The 15,141-nt window shown below is 40.8% G+C and overlaps 1 protein-coding gene across 1 annotated transcript in view; it reads left to right on the top strand.

Annotated features, from left to right (window-relative positions):
* The window catches only part of CCDC170 (coiled-coil domain containing 170), a 101,947-nt gene that overhangs the window by 32,638 nt on the left and 54,168 nt on the right, over positions 1–15,141 (top strand). Inside the window, 3 exon segments of the mRNA XM_042987625.1 lie at positions 8,705–8,833; positions 10,614–10,870; positions 14,718–14,862. Coding sequence (XP_042843559.1) covers positions 8,705–8,833; positions 10,614–10,870; positions 14,718–14,862 — 531 coding nt within the window.

Below are 15,141 nucleotides of genomic sequence, written 5' to 3' on the forward strand. Positions count from 1 at the left end.
CATTATCAAACCTTTTATTTTTTCCAAACCGATATACCAAAAATGGTGTGTCTTTGTTTTAAGTCTTATTTCCCTGATTGTTATGGATGTTGGAGCATCTTTTCGTGTATTTTTTGGCCATTTGTATTTCTCTTAATGAGAATTCTCGATTTATATACATACTCATTTTTATTGTCGTGATTTTCTTATTAATTTGTAGGTGTTCAAAATATTCTACGTTTTAATCCTTTGTTTGATATACATGAAACAATTTCTTTCAGCCTGATGTTTAGTGATCTATACCTCTAGGTTTTTGTACATGACAGGGATGAAACTGTATGTGTAACTTTATATTTTGTCTTTTTCACTAAAAATTATATTGCATCTTACCCTCCAGCAATATGATTTTTAATGACTGAATATAACTTTATTGTGTGAATATAACATTTTATTTTTCTTCTTTTCTTCATGTTAACACGCTTCTGTTCTAGAGCTCTAATTGTTTCTGTGATTTTGTTGTTGAGTATTTTTGGAACATTTTGCTAATGACTTTCTCTGAATATATTTGTATTTAATCTTTGGGTGTATTTCCATTTATTTAGATGAGATTGTAAGAAGGCAACTCACTGGGGCAAATAGTATTAATTTAAATTTCATTGATACACACTGCCAGTTTTTTTCCGGAAAGTTTGTGCCAGCTATCTTTCTATGAGCAGTGTATAACATGTATTTCTCGTAGAACTCTTTCACTCCTTTTTTTTTTTTTTTAGAACTATCTCATAGTACACTTGATTAAGTATATTTAACATGTCAATATTAAAGATCAGAAATAATAGCTAACTGATAGTATAATTTGTATTTAATTGATGACCAGTGAAGTAGTATACTTCTCATTTATAAGTCATTTCTAGTTCTTCTGTTAATTGTTAGTTCTTTTATAGGTTTTTCTCTAGGGTATTTTTTGTAATTTTTGTTGTTGTTGTTTTTTTTTTGACTGAGAGTACATGAGCAGGGGAAGGGCAGAGGGAGAGGGAGGGAAAATCTTAAGTAGGCTCCTTGCCCAGCTCAGAGCCTGATGTGGGGCTTGAAACCGTGAGATCATGACTGAGCCATCCAGGCACCCTTAATGTATAGAAGTTTTAAGGTTTTGTTGTCATATGTGAGTTTTTTTCTTTGATATTCTTTCATTGCTTCTATGCTTTGAAAATCCTTCTCCAGATAGATACGTATAAATTTATATAATACTTTTTATGGTTGCATTTTTAATATTCAGTGCTTTAAGCCTATCTTTTATTTTTAAAAATTTTTTTAAATGTTTATTTTTGAGAGAGAGAGAGAGCCCAAATGGGGGAGGGACAGAGAGAGACACACACGCATAGAATCTGAAGCAGGCTCCAGGCTCCGAGCTGTCAGCACAGAGCCTGATGCGGGGCTTGAACTCACGAACTGTGAGATCATGACCTGGGCCCAAGTCAGAGGCTTAACCCCCACCTAGGTGCCTGCTTTCTTTTTCTTTCTTTCTTTCTTTCTTTCTTTCTTTCTTTCTTTCTTTCTTTCTTCTTTTCTTTCTTCCTTTCCTCTTTTCTTTTCTTTCTTTCTTTCTTTCTTTCTTTCTTTCTTTCTTTCTTTTTTTCTTTTCTTTTCTTTTCTTTTCTCTTTTCTTTTCTTTTCTTTTCTTTTCTTTTCTTTTCTTTTCTTTTCTTTTCTTTTCTTTTCACTAGGCTTCACACTGGATGCAGAGCCCAACATAGGGTTTGAACTCACGACCGTGAGGTCAAGAACTGAACTGAGATTAAGAGTTGGACACTTAAGGGGCGCCTGGGTGGCTCAGTCGGTTAAGCGTCCGACTTCAGCTCAGGTCACGATCTTACGGTCCGTGAGTTCGAGCCCCGCGTCGGGCTCTGGGCAGATGGCTCGGAGCCTGGAGCCTGCTTCTGATTCTGTGTCTCCCTCTCTCTCTGCCCCTCCCCCATTCATGCTGTCTCTCTCTGTCTCAAAAATAAATAAAACGTTAAAAAAAAAATTAAAAAAAAAAAAAAGAGTTGGACGCTTAACCTACTGAGCCACCCAGGCGCCTCTAGCTTCACTATTTATTAACCAATATTTCCACCCTCCCCACCCCCCTCTATTTATAATGCCTCTTTTTTTCATACCCTAAATTCTTCTGAGCACAGAGACTAAAGACTGTTCCTGGCGTTTCTATGGATCTTTCTGTTGATTTCCTGCTGGATATCACATTGTTTTAATTAGATTTTTTTTTCAAAATGAGAATTTTTAAAAGGGCATTTTTTCCTAATGCCTCTAAGACCATTTAGTTAAAAAAAAACGAAAAAACAAACAAACAAACAAAAAAAACAACCTGTCTAGGTAGGTACTTCTAGTTTAAAAGTGGTGGCATGCAGATAGCATTTCTCCCTTCTATTCCTGGAAATTAGCCACAAGTGACAAGGAAAGTGAGAAACAAGTTCCACTTTGGGTACATCCAGGAGATGGCTGGAATCTTGTAACATGAAGTAGGCGGCAGGCCTTTCCAAAGCAGCAGGGGTTGAGGGGAGGGGCCGGGGGAGCACTGGGAGCATCGCTGCAGAGGGTAGGAAGAGCTGGGAAAGCCTATTTTGCCAAGGTGAGTGGCTGATTCAGAGGAGTCAAGTGGAAATCTCTTGTTTGCAAGAGAGGATGGAGGTATGTGGACCGGCCGCTGGAGCTTCTCTGCACCTGCTCGGTTTCCAAAAAGTAGGAGCGGGAGGGCCAAATACAAATCACGCCAGGAGCCAGATTTGTAGGCAGCTGCAGAGCAGGGGGCGCATGGAGAGTCTGCATAGTGATAAGCCCTCTGGTTGCCTCTGTGCACGGGCTGGAATGAAAGATGGGTCTAACGCAGTTATACACAAATCCTGTGTCGTAGGGAAACTCCTTCTTGTCTAGAACGTGACACTACATTCCCATCCCTGTATGCACACAGACCTCTTCCACAGGCGGCCCAGCAAGCACTCACCTTCTAATGAGCAATCGAAAAGGAAACAACACAGGAGTTATTTAAAGATAGAGCAACATCCCTGGACGCCTGGGCGGCTCAGTCGGTGAAGCCGCCACTCTCTTGGTTTGGCTCAGGTTGTGATCTCAAGGTTTGAGAGACAGAGCCCCACGTCAGTCTCCATGCTGAGGGTGGAGACTGCTTGGGATTCTCCCTCCCTCCCTCTCTGCCCCTTTTCTGCTCCCTCACACGTGCTCTATCTCTCTCAAAATAAATAAGCAAACATTAAAAAATATGTTAAAAAACATATGACAAGATTCCTGCTCCCCAGATATGATAGATGAAGAATACCTACTAGAAGACTGTTGCTGTGATGGGAAGAGACGTGACGAAACATTCATCATGCATAGAACAATCGAGTAAAGCCAACACGTACCAGAAACATGTTCAGAAAGCAGAGATTCAGGACTTCAAGAAAGATGCAGCAAACAAGGAGAGGAGATCTGACTCTTGATGTCAGCTCAGGTCATGATCCCAGGGTCATGGATGGAGCCCCGCCATGGGCCATGTGTTGGGCTCCCTGCTCGCTGTGGAACCTGCTTGGGATTCTCTCTCTCCCTCTTCCTTTCCTCCTCCCCTAGCTTGTGTGCTCTCTCTCTCTCAAAAAAATAAAAATAAAAAATTAGAAGTTGTGAGGGAGGGACGAAAGGGGCAAGGAAGAGAAGATATGCTGTTATCATGAATTAGCTGATGTTAAAGGTATTATTTAAAGTTATAGTTATAAATTCAAAACTAGAACAAAGATACAAACCTTCCTGGTTATCAGACAAAACAAAGCAAAGCAAACAGATTTGTGGTGAAGGATTTTGAAAGAGTGATAAAAACAAGAAGCATAACGTAAAAGAATGCGGCAGAACTAAGACCAAACTTATCTGTCACGTTAACACATGTAAAGTAGAGTCATCCAGGCTGGGGAAAAAGAATGTTAGGATCGATCACAAAGCCAAAACTAACCTTATTACATATGAGACATCTCAAACGAAGTGATCCAGAAAGGTTGAAAATAAGAATGGGGAACAAAGGTGTATGTAGGCAAATGCAAACAAAAAGAAATCAGGGATCACGGTCTCATTATCAGAAAAGGCTGGATTCAGAGCAAGAAAGGAGTAAGTGAAATGAGTAATGGCATGTTACGATGCTGTATGGTACAATTTGCAATGAAGATCAAGTTCTGAATCTTGCACCAACTCAGTACCAGTGTTCCTGAGGCAAGAGAACAAGAGCTACAAGGTAATAGAGAATTACGGTAGTAATGGGAGGTTGGACTCAGCTCATGACAGAGTAGAGGATAGAAATGAGGCTAGGCTCAAAAACCTAAAAACAGAACTACCCTACGACCCAGCAGTTGCGTTGCTAGGCATTTATCCACGGGATACAGGTGTGCTGTTTCGAAGGGACACAGGCACCCGCATGTTTATAGCAGCACTATCAGCAACAGCCAAAGTATGGGAAGAGCCCAAATGCCCATCGATGGATGAATGGATAAAGAGGATGTGGTATAGATATACAATGGAGTATTACTCGGCAATCAAAAAGAATGAAGTCTTGCCATTTGCAAGTACGTGGATGGAACTGGAGGGTATTATGCTAAGTGAAATTAGAGAAAGACAAAAATCATATGACTTCACTCATATGAGGACTTTAAGAGACAAAACAGATGAACATAAGGGAAGGGAAATAAAAATATAAACACAGGGAGGGGGACAAAGCAGAAGAGACTCGTAAATATGGAGAACAAACTGAGGGTTACTGGAGGGGTTGTGGGAGGGGGGATGGGCTAAATGGGTCAGGGGCACTAAGGAATCTCCTGAAATCATTGTTGCACTATATGCTAACTAATTTGATGTAAATTTTAAAAAATAAAAAAATAAAAAAAGAAATGAGGCTGGGCTAGGAGTGCCCAATGAAAATAATGAGTAAGGTAGATCTATCTAATTGATAGATGTTGAGCTCCAAGCCCCAAAGATAGAAAAGGCACCCTCTTTTCGAGTACCCATAAGACTTTCATAAAATTGAGCATTCACAAAACCTCAATAAATTCCCTGAAGTAGAAATAACATAGACAAGGATGATGGGGGGAAAATAGTTAACGGCTCATGTACCAAAGCACTTTCCAGTCCGAATAGACCCAATCCAGAGTGGACGCTGGTCCACCACACTGGGGTACGCCAGTGAGCATCAGCCCAGAATGCAATCGATGTGCTCTGAGCGCAGTGTAATAAAGTAGAAAACCATCACAAACCCAGAAAATAAAGAGCCATGACAACAACCAAGCTCTTGACTCAGATGAAAGAAGTATTCCAAACCAAACAGGAGGTATCTAGGAGACGGCTATGAACACTGCATAAGGATCTATATAGGGTGACTTCAGAGCTAAGAGGGAAGAGCTTAGTCATAAAGAAATACATTCACGTATTCTTCTTTCAGCTTTTGCATGGTCTCTCCATGTCCCTGTCGTCCTCTCATGCCACTGCCATTCATTTCCTCTCAGTCAAGCTCTCCCAGAGCGTCTTGAAGGAATGGCTTTCTGTGGCACGCTTCAGAGCCTTCTTAGCACAGAGGTGTTTCTAGGGCTCAGGTGGGTTCTCCAGGGGGAGAGAGAGAGAGAGAGAGAGAATATATACATGAAGATTTATGATAAGGGATTGGTTCGTGCATAATGGAGGCTGAGATATCTCAAGATCTGCAGTCAGCATGCTGGAGATCCAGGAGAGCCGGAGTAAGCCCCTATCTGAGTCTCAGTCCAAAGGCAGGGGAAGACCGATGTCCCAGCTTGAAGACAGTCTGACAGAGAATCCTTACTCAGCCTCTTTGTTCTATTCAGGCCTTCAGAGGATTGGATGAGACCCACCCGCGCTGGGGAGGGCAATCCGCTTTAGTCTTCTACCGATTCAAATGCTAACCTCACCAGGAACACTCTCACAGACATAACCAGAATATATTGAACCAAGTATCTGGAAGCCCTGTGGCCCAGTCAAGCTGACATATAAAATTAATCATCACAGCTACTAAGACATAAAAGAATTCCCGAACAAATGGGAAAAAAAAAGGACTTCTGTTGGAAGACTCCGTATTTAAAAGTTGTCAGTACTCCTTATTTGTAAAATTAACTCGATCCCAATAAAAATGCCAACAGGATTTTTGGGAATTTGATAAGCTGATTCTAAATTTCACACGGCAGAAGGCATAAGTTAGAGTAGCCAGGAATATTCTGAAAAAGAGTAGTGCCGATGTGGCACTAACATATGTGAATGAGCTCAGAGCTGCCTGTCAAGGCACTGTTCTTAAGTTGCTCTCGTCCTGCAACCTCACTGCCTTTGCTCAGATCGTGGACCACACAGAGCACGATCCTGCCACAGGACCTTTGCTGAGACTTCTAGCTATTTGAATGATGTGTGTTGCACCTGCTTCTGTACCTCCTGCTATTTCTTTCTTTCTTTAATGTATTGAGAGCACACATTGTGTGAGGGAGAAGGACAGAGGGAGAAGGAGAGAGAGAATCTTAAGCAGGCTCCGTGCCCAGTGTGGAGCCCTGGGCGCTCAGGGCTCGATCTCATGACCCTGAGATCATGACCTGAGCTGATATCAAGAATTGGCGCTTAACCAACTGAGTCACCCAGGTGCCCCCTCTTGCCTATTTAATGCCTACTCAATCATCACTTCTTTAGGGAAATCTTTCCTTCCTCCTCTGATCATATGTCAGTTTCCTTTGTTTTCCGCTTTCTTTCCTTGCTTTTATTTCAGTTTGTAATTATACAATCATCATTAAGGATGTCTGGTAAATGCTCTTTTTTCTTAGTAGGCTGTAAGCTCAGTGCCTGACCTTGAGTAAGTTTTCAGTAAATATGTGTTGGTGAATAATCTCCAGTCTGCTTGATTTAAAGGGTGATTTAAACCCAACAATTGTCCTCTAAACTCAATAATCAGGAGTCTGCCTGTGGTGGGTCCTGTTCCAGTATCAGAGGTAATGAGATCTTAATGGGTTGTTTCTTTCACCCGTGCACATTTGGAGATGTAAATGCTTTTTGATAGTGTTCTGCGTTAGAGGGTAACCTCCTAAAATGAAGGGCCATGCCTAAAATGGTCTTGCGTGCCTTTTAATATTATGTCCAGTGGGCACTATGTGTTCATAAGAAGGAGGTATGACGTTATGGAATGATTACATCACTTACTGAAAAAGGATGTTAGTCACTGAAAGAAAGAATCATAGCTATCGAAGAACTTATTTTCCTAATGAATTTTATGAAACCGTGTGCTGTACATATCTTGGTTGAAACCACTCATAAGTGACCAAAGGTCCTTATGTGGCCTATTTTAGAAAATACTGCTGTGGTGGTTATTGCTGTGGGTAAGTTACTTCTGAATATTAAGTGAGGCTGAACAGGATGTGGTTCTCTTATTAGATCCAGTTAAACATTTTATGCTTTCTCCCCAGAAGTACATACCTACCATCTTCTTGGATATGTTGTGATTGGCAAACACTGGCTGTTGCTAAGTGCACTGGAGGTTTTGTTTGGCATTTTGTGGATCGAAACACACGAGTCATGACAACGCTTGTTACACAGTGAAGGGCTTTGAGATGACTTTTGCATTCATGAATATTTCCAAACAGTAGTCTTTGGCAGTTCAGCAGCTGGGCAGCCATAAGCCAGTTTTACTAGTGTGTCCTCTGAGGCCTCTTAGATAATTCCAGGAAACCCTCCTTTATGTGACCCCTTTCGTATTTCTTCAAAAATGAATGGCTCTCCTGTATGTCTTTCACAAAGACCACAGGCCCTGGAAACTTCACAGAGGTCGGCAGAGGTATCCATCCAAGCTCAGGAATAATTCTGAGTAAGACAGAAACAGAAGGAGAGGTTACAGACTATGACCCACAGGCCAAACCCATCAAATCTGCTCTGCAGATGTGTTTATTTGGATCACACGGTGTTTCTTTTTTAAACATTTAAATTAGTTGCCAAGTTGCAAAAACTGGGAATTTTTACTTCAAAAAGTCTGAATATATGACTTGCTTGAAAAATTGGAAAAAATTTGGCCACTTTGGGATCCACATTTCTGCACTGGCAGCCATCAGCGGAGCTGAGTCTCCACAGAGACTCCCCAGGCACTGCCGTGCGATCACCGATGTTCTGCATTCATCTGAGTCACCATCGTGACCTTGAGATAGGCTGTGAGGTTGAGAATAAGTGGTATCGTGAATAATTACGAAGGGGACCGTCTTTTACTTTTAACTCACATGATCTCTTTGATAAACACATGGCACACTTTATTCAAAAGATGAGATGAATTGATGATTTTTGTTACCTGGAAACGTAAGGACAATGAAAACTCCCTCTTTGCTGTGGACCTTGTCACATCGCGTCTCTTCTGACAGTTCTTTGTGGACTCTATCAGTTCTGGAAAGAGGTCAAATAGCATTTGACTTGGGTGGAAGGAAGCCTTCTAAAGTGGCAAAGGCCAGTTCTTAAATGCCATCCTGGGGGAGCACATCATTCGTTCCTGGACTGCCTCCCGCCTCCTTCGGAATTTTGAGAATGAAATGATCTGGATGAGACACTTCCCTGGGCAGCATTTTCGAGATGTTTGGACCACAAAGAATGCTCTGTGTTTAATCTTGTTTTTTTATAGCTGCACAGAAAAGACTGTTTAAAACTCTTCTTTATATTTTGTCTTTTGGGGGAACCCTGTCAGGAAATTTACGACCGTCTCTTGGAAGTCCCGGTCACTAGGGAGCAGTTACACCACTATCGGAATGTGGCCGAAAGTGCTCGAAGTGACCTTGCTGCAACTTTGGTCAAATTTGAATGTGCTCAGTCTGAGGTAAGATTATGCATCTTCATGACTCAGAAGTGGGCCATTTTAGTTTCTTATTGAGTGAAGCAGAGTGTAGAGGTGATTAGAAATAGGCTAGGATGGGCTGCTTGGGCGGCTCAGTCAAGAGCGTCTGACTCTTGACTTTGGCTCAGGTCATGATCTCATGGTTTGTGGGATCGAGTCCCATGTTAGGCTCTGTGCTGACAGCGTGGAGCCTGCTAAGGATTCTTTCTCTCCTTCCCTCTCCACCCCCATGCCCCTGCTTGTGTATGCTCTCTCTGTCTCTCTCTCTCTCTCAAAATAAATAAAGAAACTTTAAGAAACAGGAAGGGGGGGATACAGCTTTACAACTTTCGGCGAAGGTTATACTTATTCCGTTATGGTGCACCTACTCCCCTTGTAGAGAATTCCTGAAAGGTTATGCATTTGCCGTGGTGCAAAGCGAGGTGACATGGGCTGCATTCTGGATGTCAGAGGGGCTTCACAGCCTTGAGAGACTTGGGGACACCTGATGGCTCTGGTTGAAGCTGCCTTGGCTTCGGGGCATTTTTGGCATCTTACTGAATATGTTCCTTTAATGTGGACTGTTTGCAGTCTGGAGCTCTTAGGATGGAATTCTGGATTCCTGGGATAGTGGTAGTTCTGACTGGCTGGGGAGATTCTAGGATGATGATTGGGATCCATCTACCCTCCTGGCTGAATCTGGTCGATTTTGGAGTTTCTTGAGAGAGTCTCTCTAGGTCCATTCTGTTCACAGCCTGGTGGCCCTGAGGGAGTCTTAGGCTTGCCTGGGAGATAACTAGTGTTTTCACTAGGCTGCTGGGACCCCACCGAGAGATGATTTGATACCTTGTATGTGTGTGAAAAATTGTATGCATGTATACTCCCGGTTCCAAATCAGTACATGCATTCATAAAGTTTTCTTATGGGGGGGCCTGACATCCTATTCAGTATTTTGATGGCACAGAATTCATAAGTTAAAATGTTTCTTTTGTATACATCTTGTAAGGATTTTTCTTTTCTTCCATATTTTTCTTGGAAATGTTATTATTATTATTATTATTATTTTATTGCCCACAATAAGGATCTAGAAGGCAAGTGGAAGAAATACAGTGATATGTCAAATAGTCTGTATCTACTTAGGAACCACTTGTGGCCATGAAATTACAAGTATTTTAAGTTTCTTGTTTCATTGTCTGTCAGCAGCAATAGCAGCAACACAGATTTAGAAAATGAATTACCATTGCAAAATATTTTATTGCTTTTGCAAAAAAACACCACAAATGTCTCTTGAGTGGCACTGAATCACCCCCAAGACATTGCCCCAATGGTTTTGAAAGAGACATAGCATGAAGTCCATTCTTTAGGCATAATTTCTCATCTGGTGATACAGATGCAAATAGGAAAAAAAGAAAATAAAAGTTGGATTAGGTCATGTACAAATGTGTGAGATTTGAAATTATGGTTTTGGGTTTCTTTATTTTTTTAAATTAAAAAAAATTTGTTTAATGTTTACTTATATTTGAGAGAGAGAGGTAGAGCACAAGCAGGGGAGGGGCAGAGGGAGAGGGACACACAGAATTTGAAGCAGGCTCCAGGCTCCTAGCTGTCCGCACAGAGCCCGACATGGGGGGCTCGAACTCAGGAACCGTGAGATCATGACCTGAGCCAAAGTCAGATGCTTAACTGAGCCACCCTGGCGCCCCATGGTTTTGGGTTTCTTAGAGGTACTTCGAACTTACGCCACTGAAATCCTTTTCCTCCTTTTATGGGTTTTCTATGTTAGCTTCGAGACCTCCGATCCAAGATGCTTTCGAAAGAAGCCTCCTGTCAAGCGTTGAAAGCTGAAATGGAGAATTACAAAGAAAATCATGCTAGAAAATCATCTCTCCTCACCTCTCTGAGACACAGAGTTCAGGAGCTGGAAGAAGAATCAGTAGCACTTGCCACTTCTAAAATTAGAACCGAAATCACAGCTCACACCGCAATCAAGGAGAACCAGGAGTTGAAGAAGAAAGTTGCGGAACTAGACAAGAACTTACAGTAAGGGTATTTCGATGTATTTGTTAGTTGAGTTAGCGTTAAAATACTAGCTTCTGATAGCAGGACACACGCTTGAAGGTCCTGGTGTTTTGCCTTCTTTGGCCCTGAAACTCAATTTGAAGAAGAAAAACGTTATTGACCTCAAATGTCTTTGGAGTCTTGAAAATTTTTCTCAAGCTCATTTCTCAATGTTACCAGGAACCTTGACAAACAAGGCCTTGTCCTAAGCATGTTTATGTCCAATTGATTAGGGCTGCAAATGCCTGTATACATAATTTGGAAGATTTTCTGTAAGTAGAGGTTTAACCAGAGGTGGTGGAATACACAGAGAGGGAGGTGTTTATTCGGAAGCTGGCTGTAAAAATACCCCAGAAGCCCAGACCACTCCAGACCACCCCGAACACTCCTCATTAGATTTTATTGCCAGTTTATGCAGAGAACTCATGAAATCTGGGTTTTCCACACTTAGTTCTGGCAAAAGGTAATTATTGAGACAAAACTGGGAACTAGTTGTTCCTAAAATATACTCTTTCTCCTTGAACCACTTTCTTCTTCTGACTGCCAGGATACTACACATGGCTGCTTTGTACCTGTCCTCTCTAGCTGCCCTGCTGTAGTCCCTTTTATTTTTCCCATCTCATCTCATCGACTTCCAAAGACTGGAGTGCCCCGGGACTCAGTCCTCGAATCTCTTCTGGTTTCTATCTAAATTCGCTCTCTTGGTGATCTTGTGTCATGACGTTAAGATGATCTAAATGCTAGTGACTCCCACATGTCTCTGTCTAGCCTAGATCTCTTCTCAGAGTCAAGACCCACATATTTTACTACCTACTGAGCATCCCCATGTGGATGTCCAACAGGCATCTCAAACCTAACATGGCTGAAACGAAACTCTTGCTATTTCCACAGAATCCTCCTGCTCTTTTCCTTGTCTCCTTTAGTGATAATTCCATTCTTCTAGTCCGTCAGGCCAACAGTCTTGGTAATCATCCTCAGTCCTCTTGCTTTTTCACACTCCATGTCTGATCCTTCAACAGGTTCCATCATCCCTGCCTTCAAAATAAATCTAAATTTTGAGTACTTCCCATTGCTGCCCTAATTGCCAGTCACCTGATTCAAGCGACTACCATCTCTCTCCTGGATTTTTGTAGTAGCCTCCTAAGTGATTTTCCTGCTTCCACCTGTGCCCTTCGTAGCCAGAGTGATCCTATAAAAACATTCAAATTAGATCTTTTCGGTCCTATGCTCAGAATCCTCAATGACTTCTCACTCAGGGTAAAGACAAAGGATATTCTATGACCTAGAAGGCTCATCCTGACCTGGTTTTGCTTCCATTCTCTCTCTTATTCTTTCCATCTTCGCTGTCCTTTGAACGTAACAGGTGTGATCCTACCTCAGGACTTTTACACTTGCTAATCCCTTTGCCTGGAAAGCTCTTCCCCCAAGTATTGCATGGCTACCCCTCTGCTCCTTTTAGATCTTCACTCAGAAGTCACCTTCTTATGAGGTCTTCCATGAGTGACCACATCTAAAATTTTACCCTGCTCCCCCCAAATATTTCTTACCCCCGTTCCTGCTTAATTTCTTCTCTCCAGCTTTTTAAATAACATAGTATATATTTTACGTACATTAATTTTGGTGATTGTCCATCTTCCCAACTAGAACATAAGCTCCATGAGGGCAAGGATGTTCATCTGTTTTATTTACTACTATGTCTTGAGTATCTTTAATAGGGCTTGGTCCATAGTAAGTACCCAATCAATATTTACTAAATAAATGAGTAATAAAATGATATGTAATAAAAATATTTTTTTAATATAGAAGATTGCCAAAAATATTAAAATTACTCAAGACCTTATGATTCTCCAAGAGTTTATACTGAACATTTTGGTGGACAGGTTTTCATATAGTTGTACATAAATTATATCATGTAATGAACTATTTTTTACTGAATAATATATTGTAGATATTTTATTTATTTAAAAAAAATTTTTTTTAATGTTTATTTATTTTTGAGACAGAGACAGAGCATGAATGGGGGAGGGTCAGAGAGAGAGGGAGACACAGAATTGGAAGCAGGCTCCAGGCTCTGAGCCATCAGCCCAGAGCCCGACGCGGGGCTCGAACTCACGGACTGTGAGATCGTGACCTGAGCCGAAGCCGGACGCTCAACCGACTGAGCCACCCAGGGGCCCCTATTGTAGACATTTTAAAAAAGGCATTCATTATATCATTTTTAATAGCCCGTGATACCCATTGCCTGAGATATTGTAACTTACCTAACCAGTTCTCTTTGCTATTTCCTGTAGGCACTTAGGTCAGTTCTACTCAAAAAATTATTATAAACCAAGATGCAATGAATATTCATGTGCATTCATATTTTCACATTTATGTGATTATGTCCTTAGGGTAGATTCCTGGAACTTTGTTGGGTCAAAGTGAAATGCGAATAGAAGTGGAAATAGTTCAGCAACCCTTAGGATTGAGAAACAAGATTGAAATCTTGGAGAGAATGTGTGGAATCATACATGTAAATCCATCAGAATCATAGCATTAACTGTGCCTTTCATGAGTCAGAGAGATGACTAAATATTACCTTTTAAATGCTGAAAATAAGAACCTAGAGATATACTGATGTTGGTCTTTTATTGTTATACATTTTTCTAAATAGAAATTTGATATGATTTTGAGTATATGCAATTACATGCTTTGTTAATCTTTGAATAGAGTGAAAGAATTTGCAGTAAACACTCAACATGGTAAAAAGGGAAAGCAATAATCATGTTTATTATCTAGGGTACTGAAAAAATGATACCAAATTACTGAAATGATTCTAATTTGTCTTTAAAGTATATCTATTTTTTTTATGATCTCTTAGTCTCTAACATTTAAAGCATTAGAAATAGACCATACTATTTCAGCAAACCTATCTGAGTTTTGAAATGAAATATTCATAGCAGAGCATAATCAACTGATTTTCCTTGACTGGCCCATATCAGTACTCTTTAAAAACTCTGGATGTGTGAAAACTAATAATAGTCTTTGCTGGTGATTTAACATCTCTTTTTTCTAGAGGGGGAACATCCCCTGCTCCTGATATATTTTTTATTATAGTTATGCTTGGCCATGGACCAGGGAATGCCCTAACTAACCCTTATAGATCACTGTGTAATGTCTGAAAATAAAACAAAGGATGATGCACTAGAAGAAAAATAGCAGCGGGGTGTTTGGGTGGCTCAGTCGGTTAAGCATCCGACTTTGGCTCAGGTCATGATCTCAAGGTTTGTGAGTTTGAGCCCCACATCTGGCTCTGTGCTGACAGCTCAGAGCCTGTAGCCTGCTTTGGATTCTGGCTGTCTCTCTGTCTCTCTCTCTCTCTCTCTGTCCCTCCCCCATTCACGCTCTCTCTCTGTCTCTCAAAAATAAATAAACATAAAAAATTAAAAAAAAAAAGAAATATAGCAGCACTGTCCTTTTTACTCATGAAAACCCAAAGGAGACCCATGACTATATATATCCATGTGTGATCTAGAGATTTGTTGCTGCTTCTGCAAATCCTAAATGGTGGAGGACAAGAGGCAGAGAGTCTGTTTCCTTTGCTGTTACTAGATCTAAGATGCCATGAAGATTTTTCTACATTTCTGCAAAGCGTAGATACCCAGGATGTTTTTCACTTTTCTCCTTCCCTTATGGGGCTTGCATGACAATGATGTGCTCTGTGTCTGGGAAACTGTATTGTGTTGAAAATGGTGATAGGATTATAGAGAACTTAAGTTTCGAACTTTGTTTGATGAATGATCTCTTGTATGGCGTTAAAACTTGACTTATTTGTTAATTTGCCCTATAGAAAGTGTTTAAAGGAAAATGAGGAGAATAAGAAGCAAGTCTCAAAGAATTGCAGGAGACATGAAGAATTTCTAGCTCAACTTTGTGACTGCTTAGATCCGGACAAGAAGAATGAAAAGGCGTCAGATGAAGATTTAATTCTAAAGGTGTTTGTATGCACATGAAAAAGAAGATAAATGTAGCAGTCATTCTGACATGTGCCATGAAAGGAAACGTTGTGGTAGAGTGTGGGGGTGATAGGAGAATGGAACAGTAGCCCAAGTACAGCATTACTTGACTGTGTGACCTGAGATAAACCTTAATCACCTCTCTGACTCAATTCCACAGTCCTTTCTAACATTATTTGGGATTACTTGCCCTCCGCAAAGGATTAATTGTTTTGTCTAAAATATGTTCAGGTTGCCAAATACGATTAATTATTCATT

The sequence above is a fragment of the Panthera tigris genome, chromosome B2 (genome assembly GCF_018350195.1).
Source record: "Panthera tigris isolate Pti1 chromosome B2, P.tigris_Pti1_mat1.1, whole genome shotgun sequence".
Taxonomy (NCBI): Eukaryota; Metazoa; Chordata; class Mammalia; order Carnivora; family Felidae; genus Panthera; species Panthera tigris.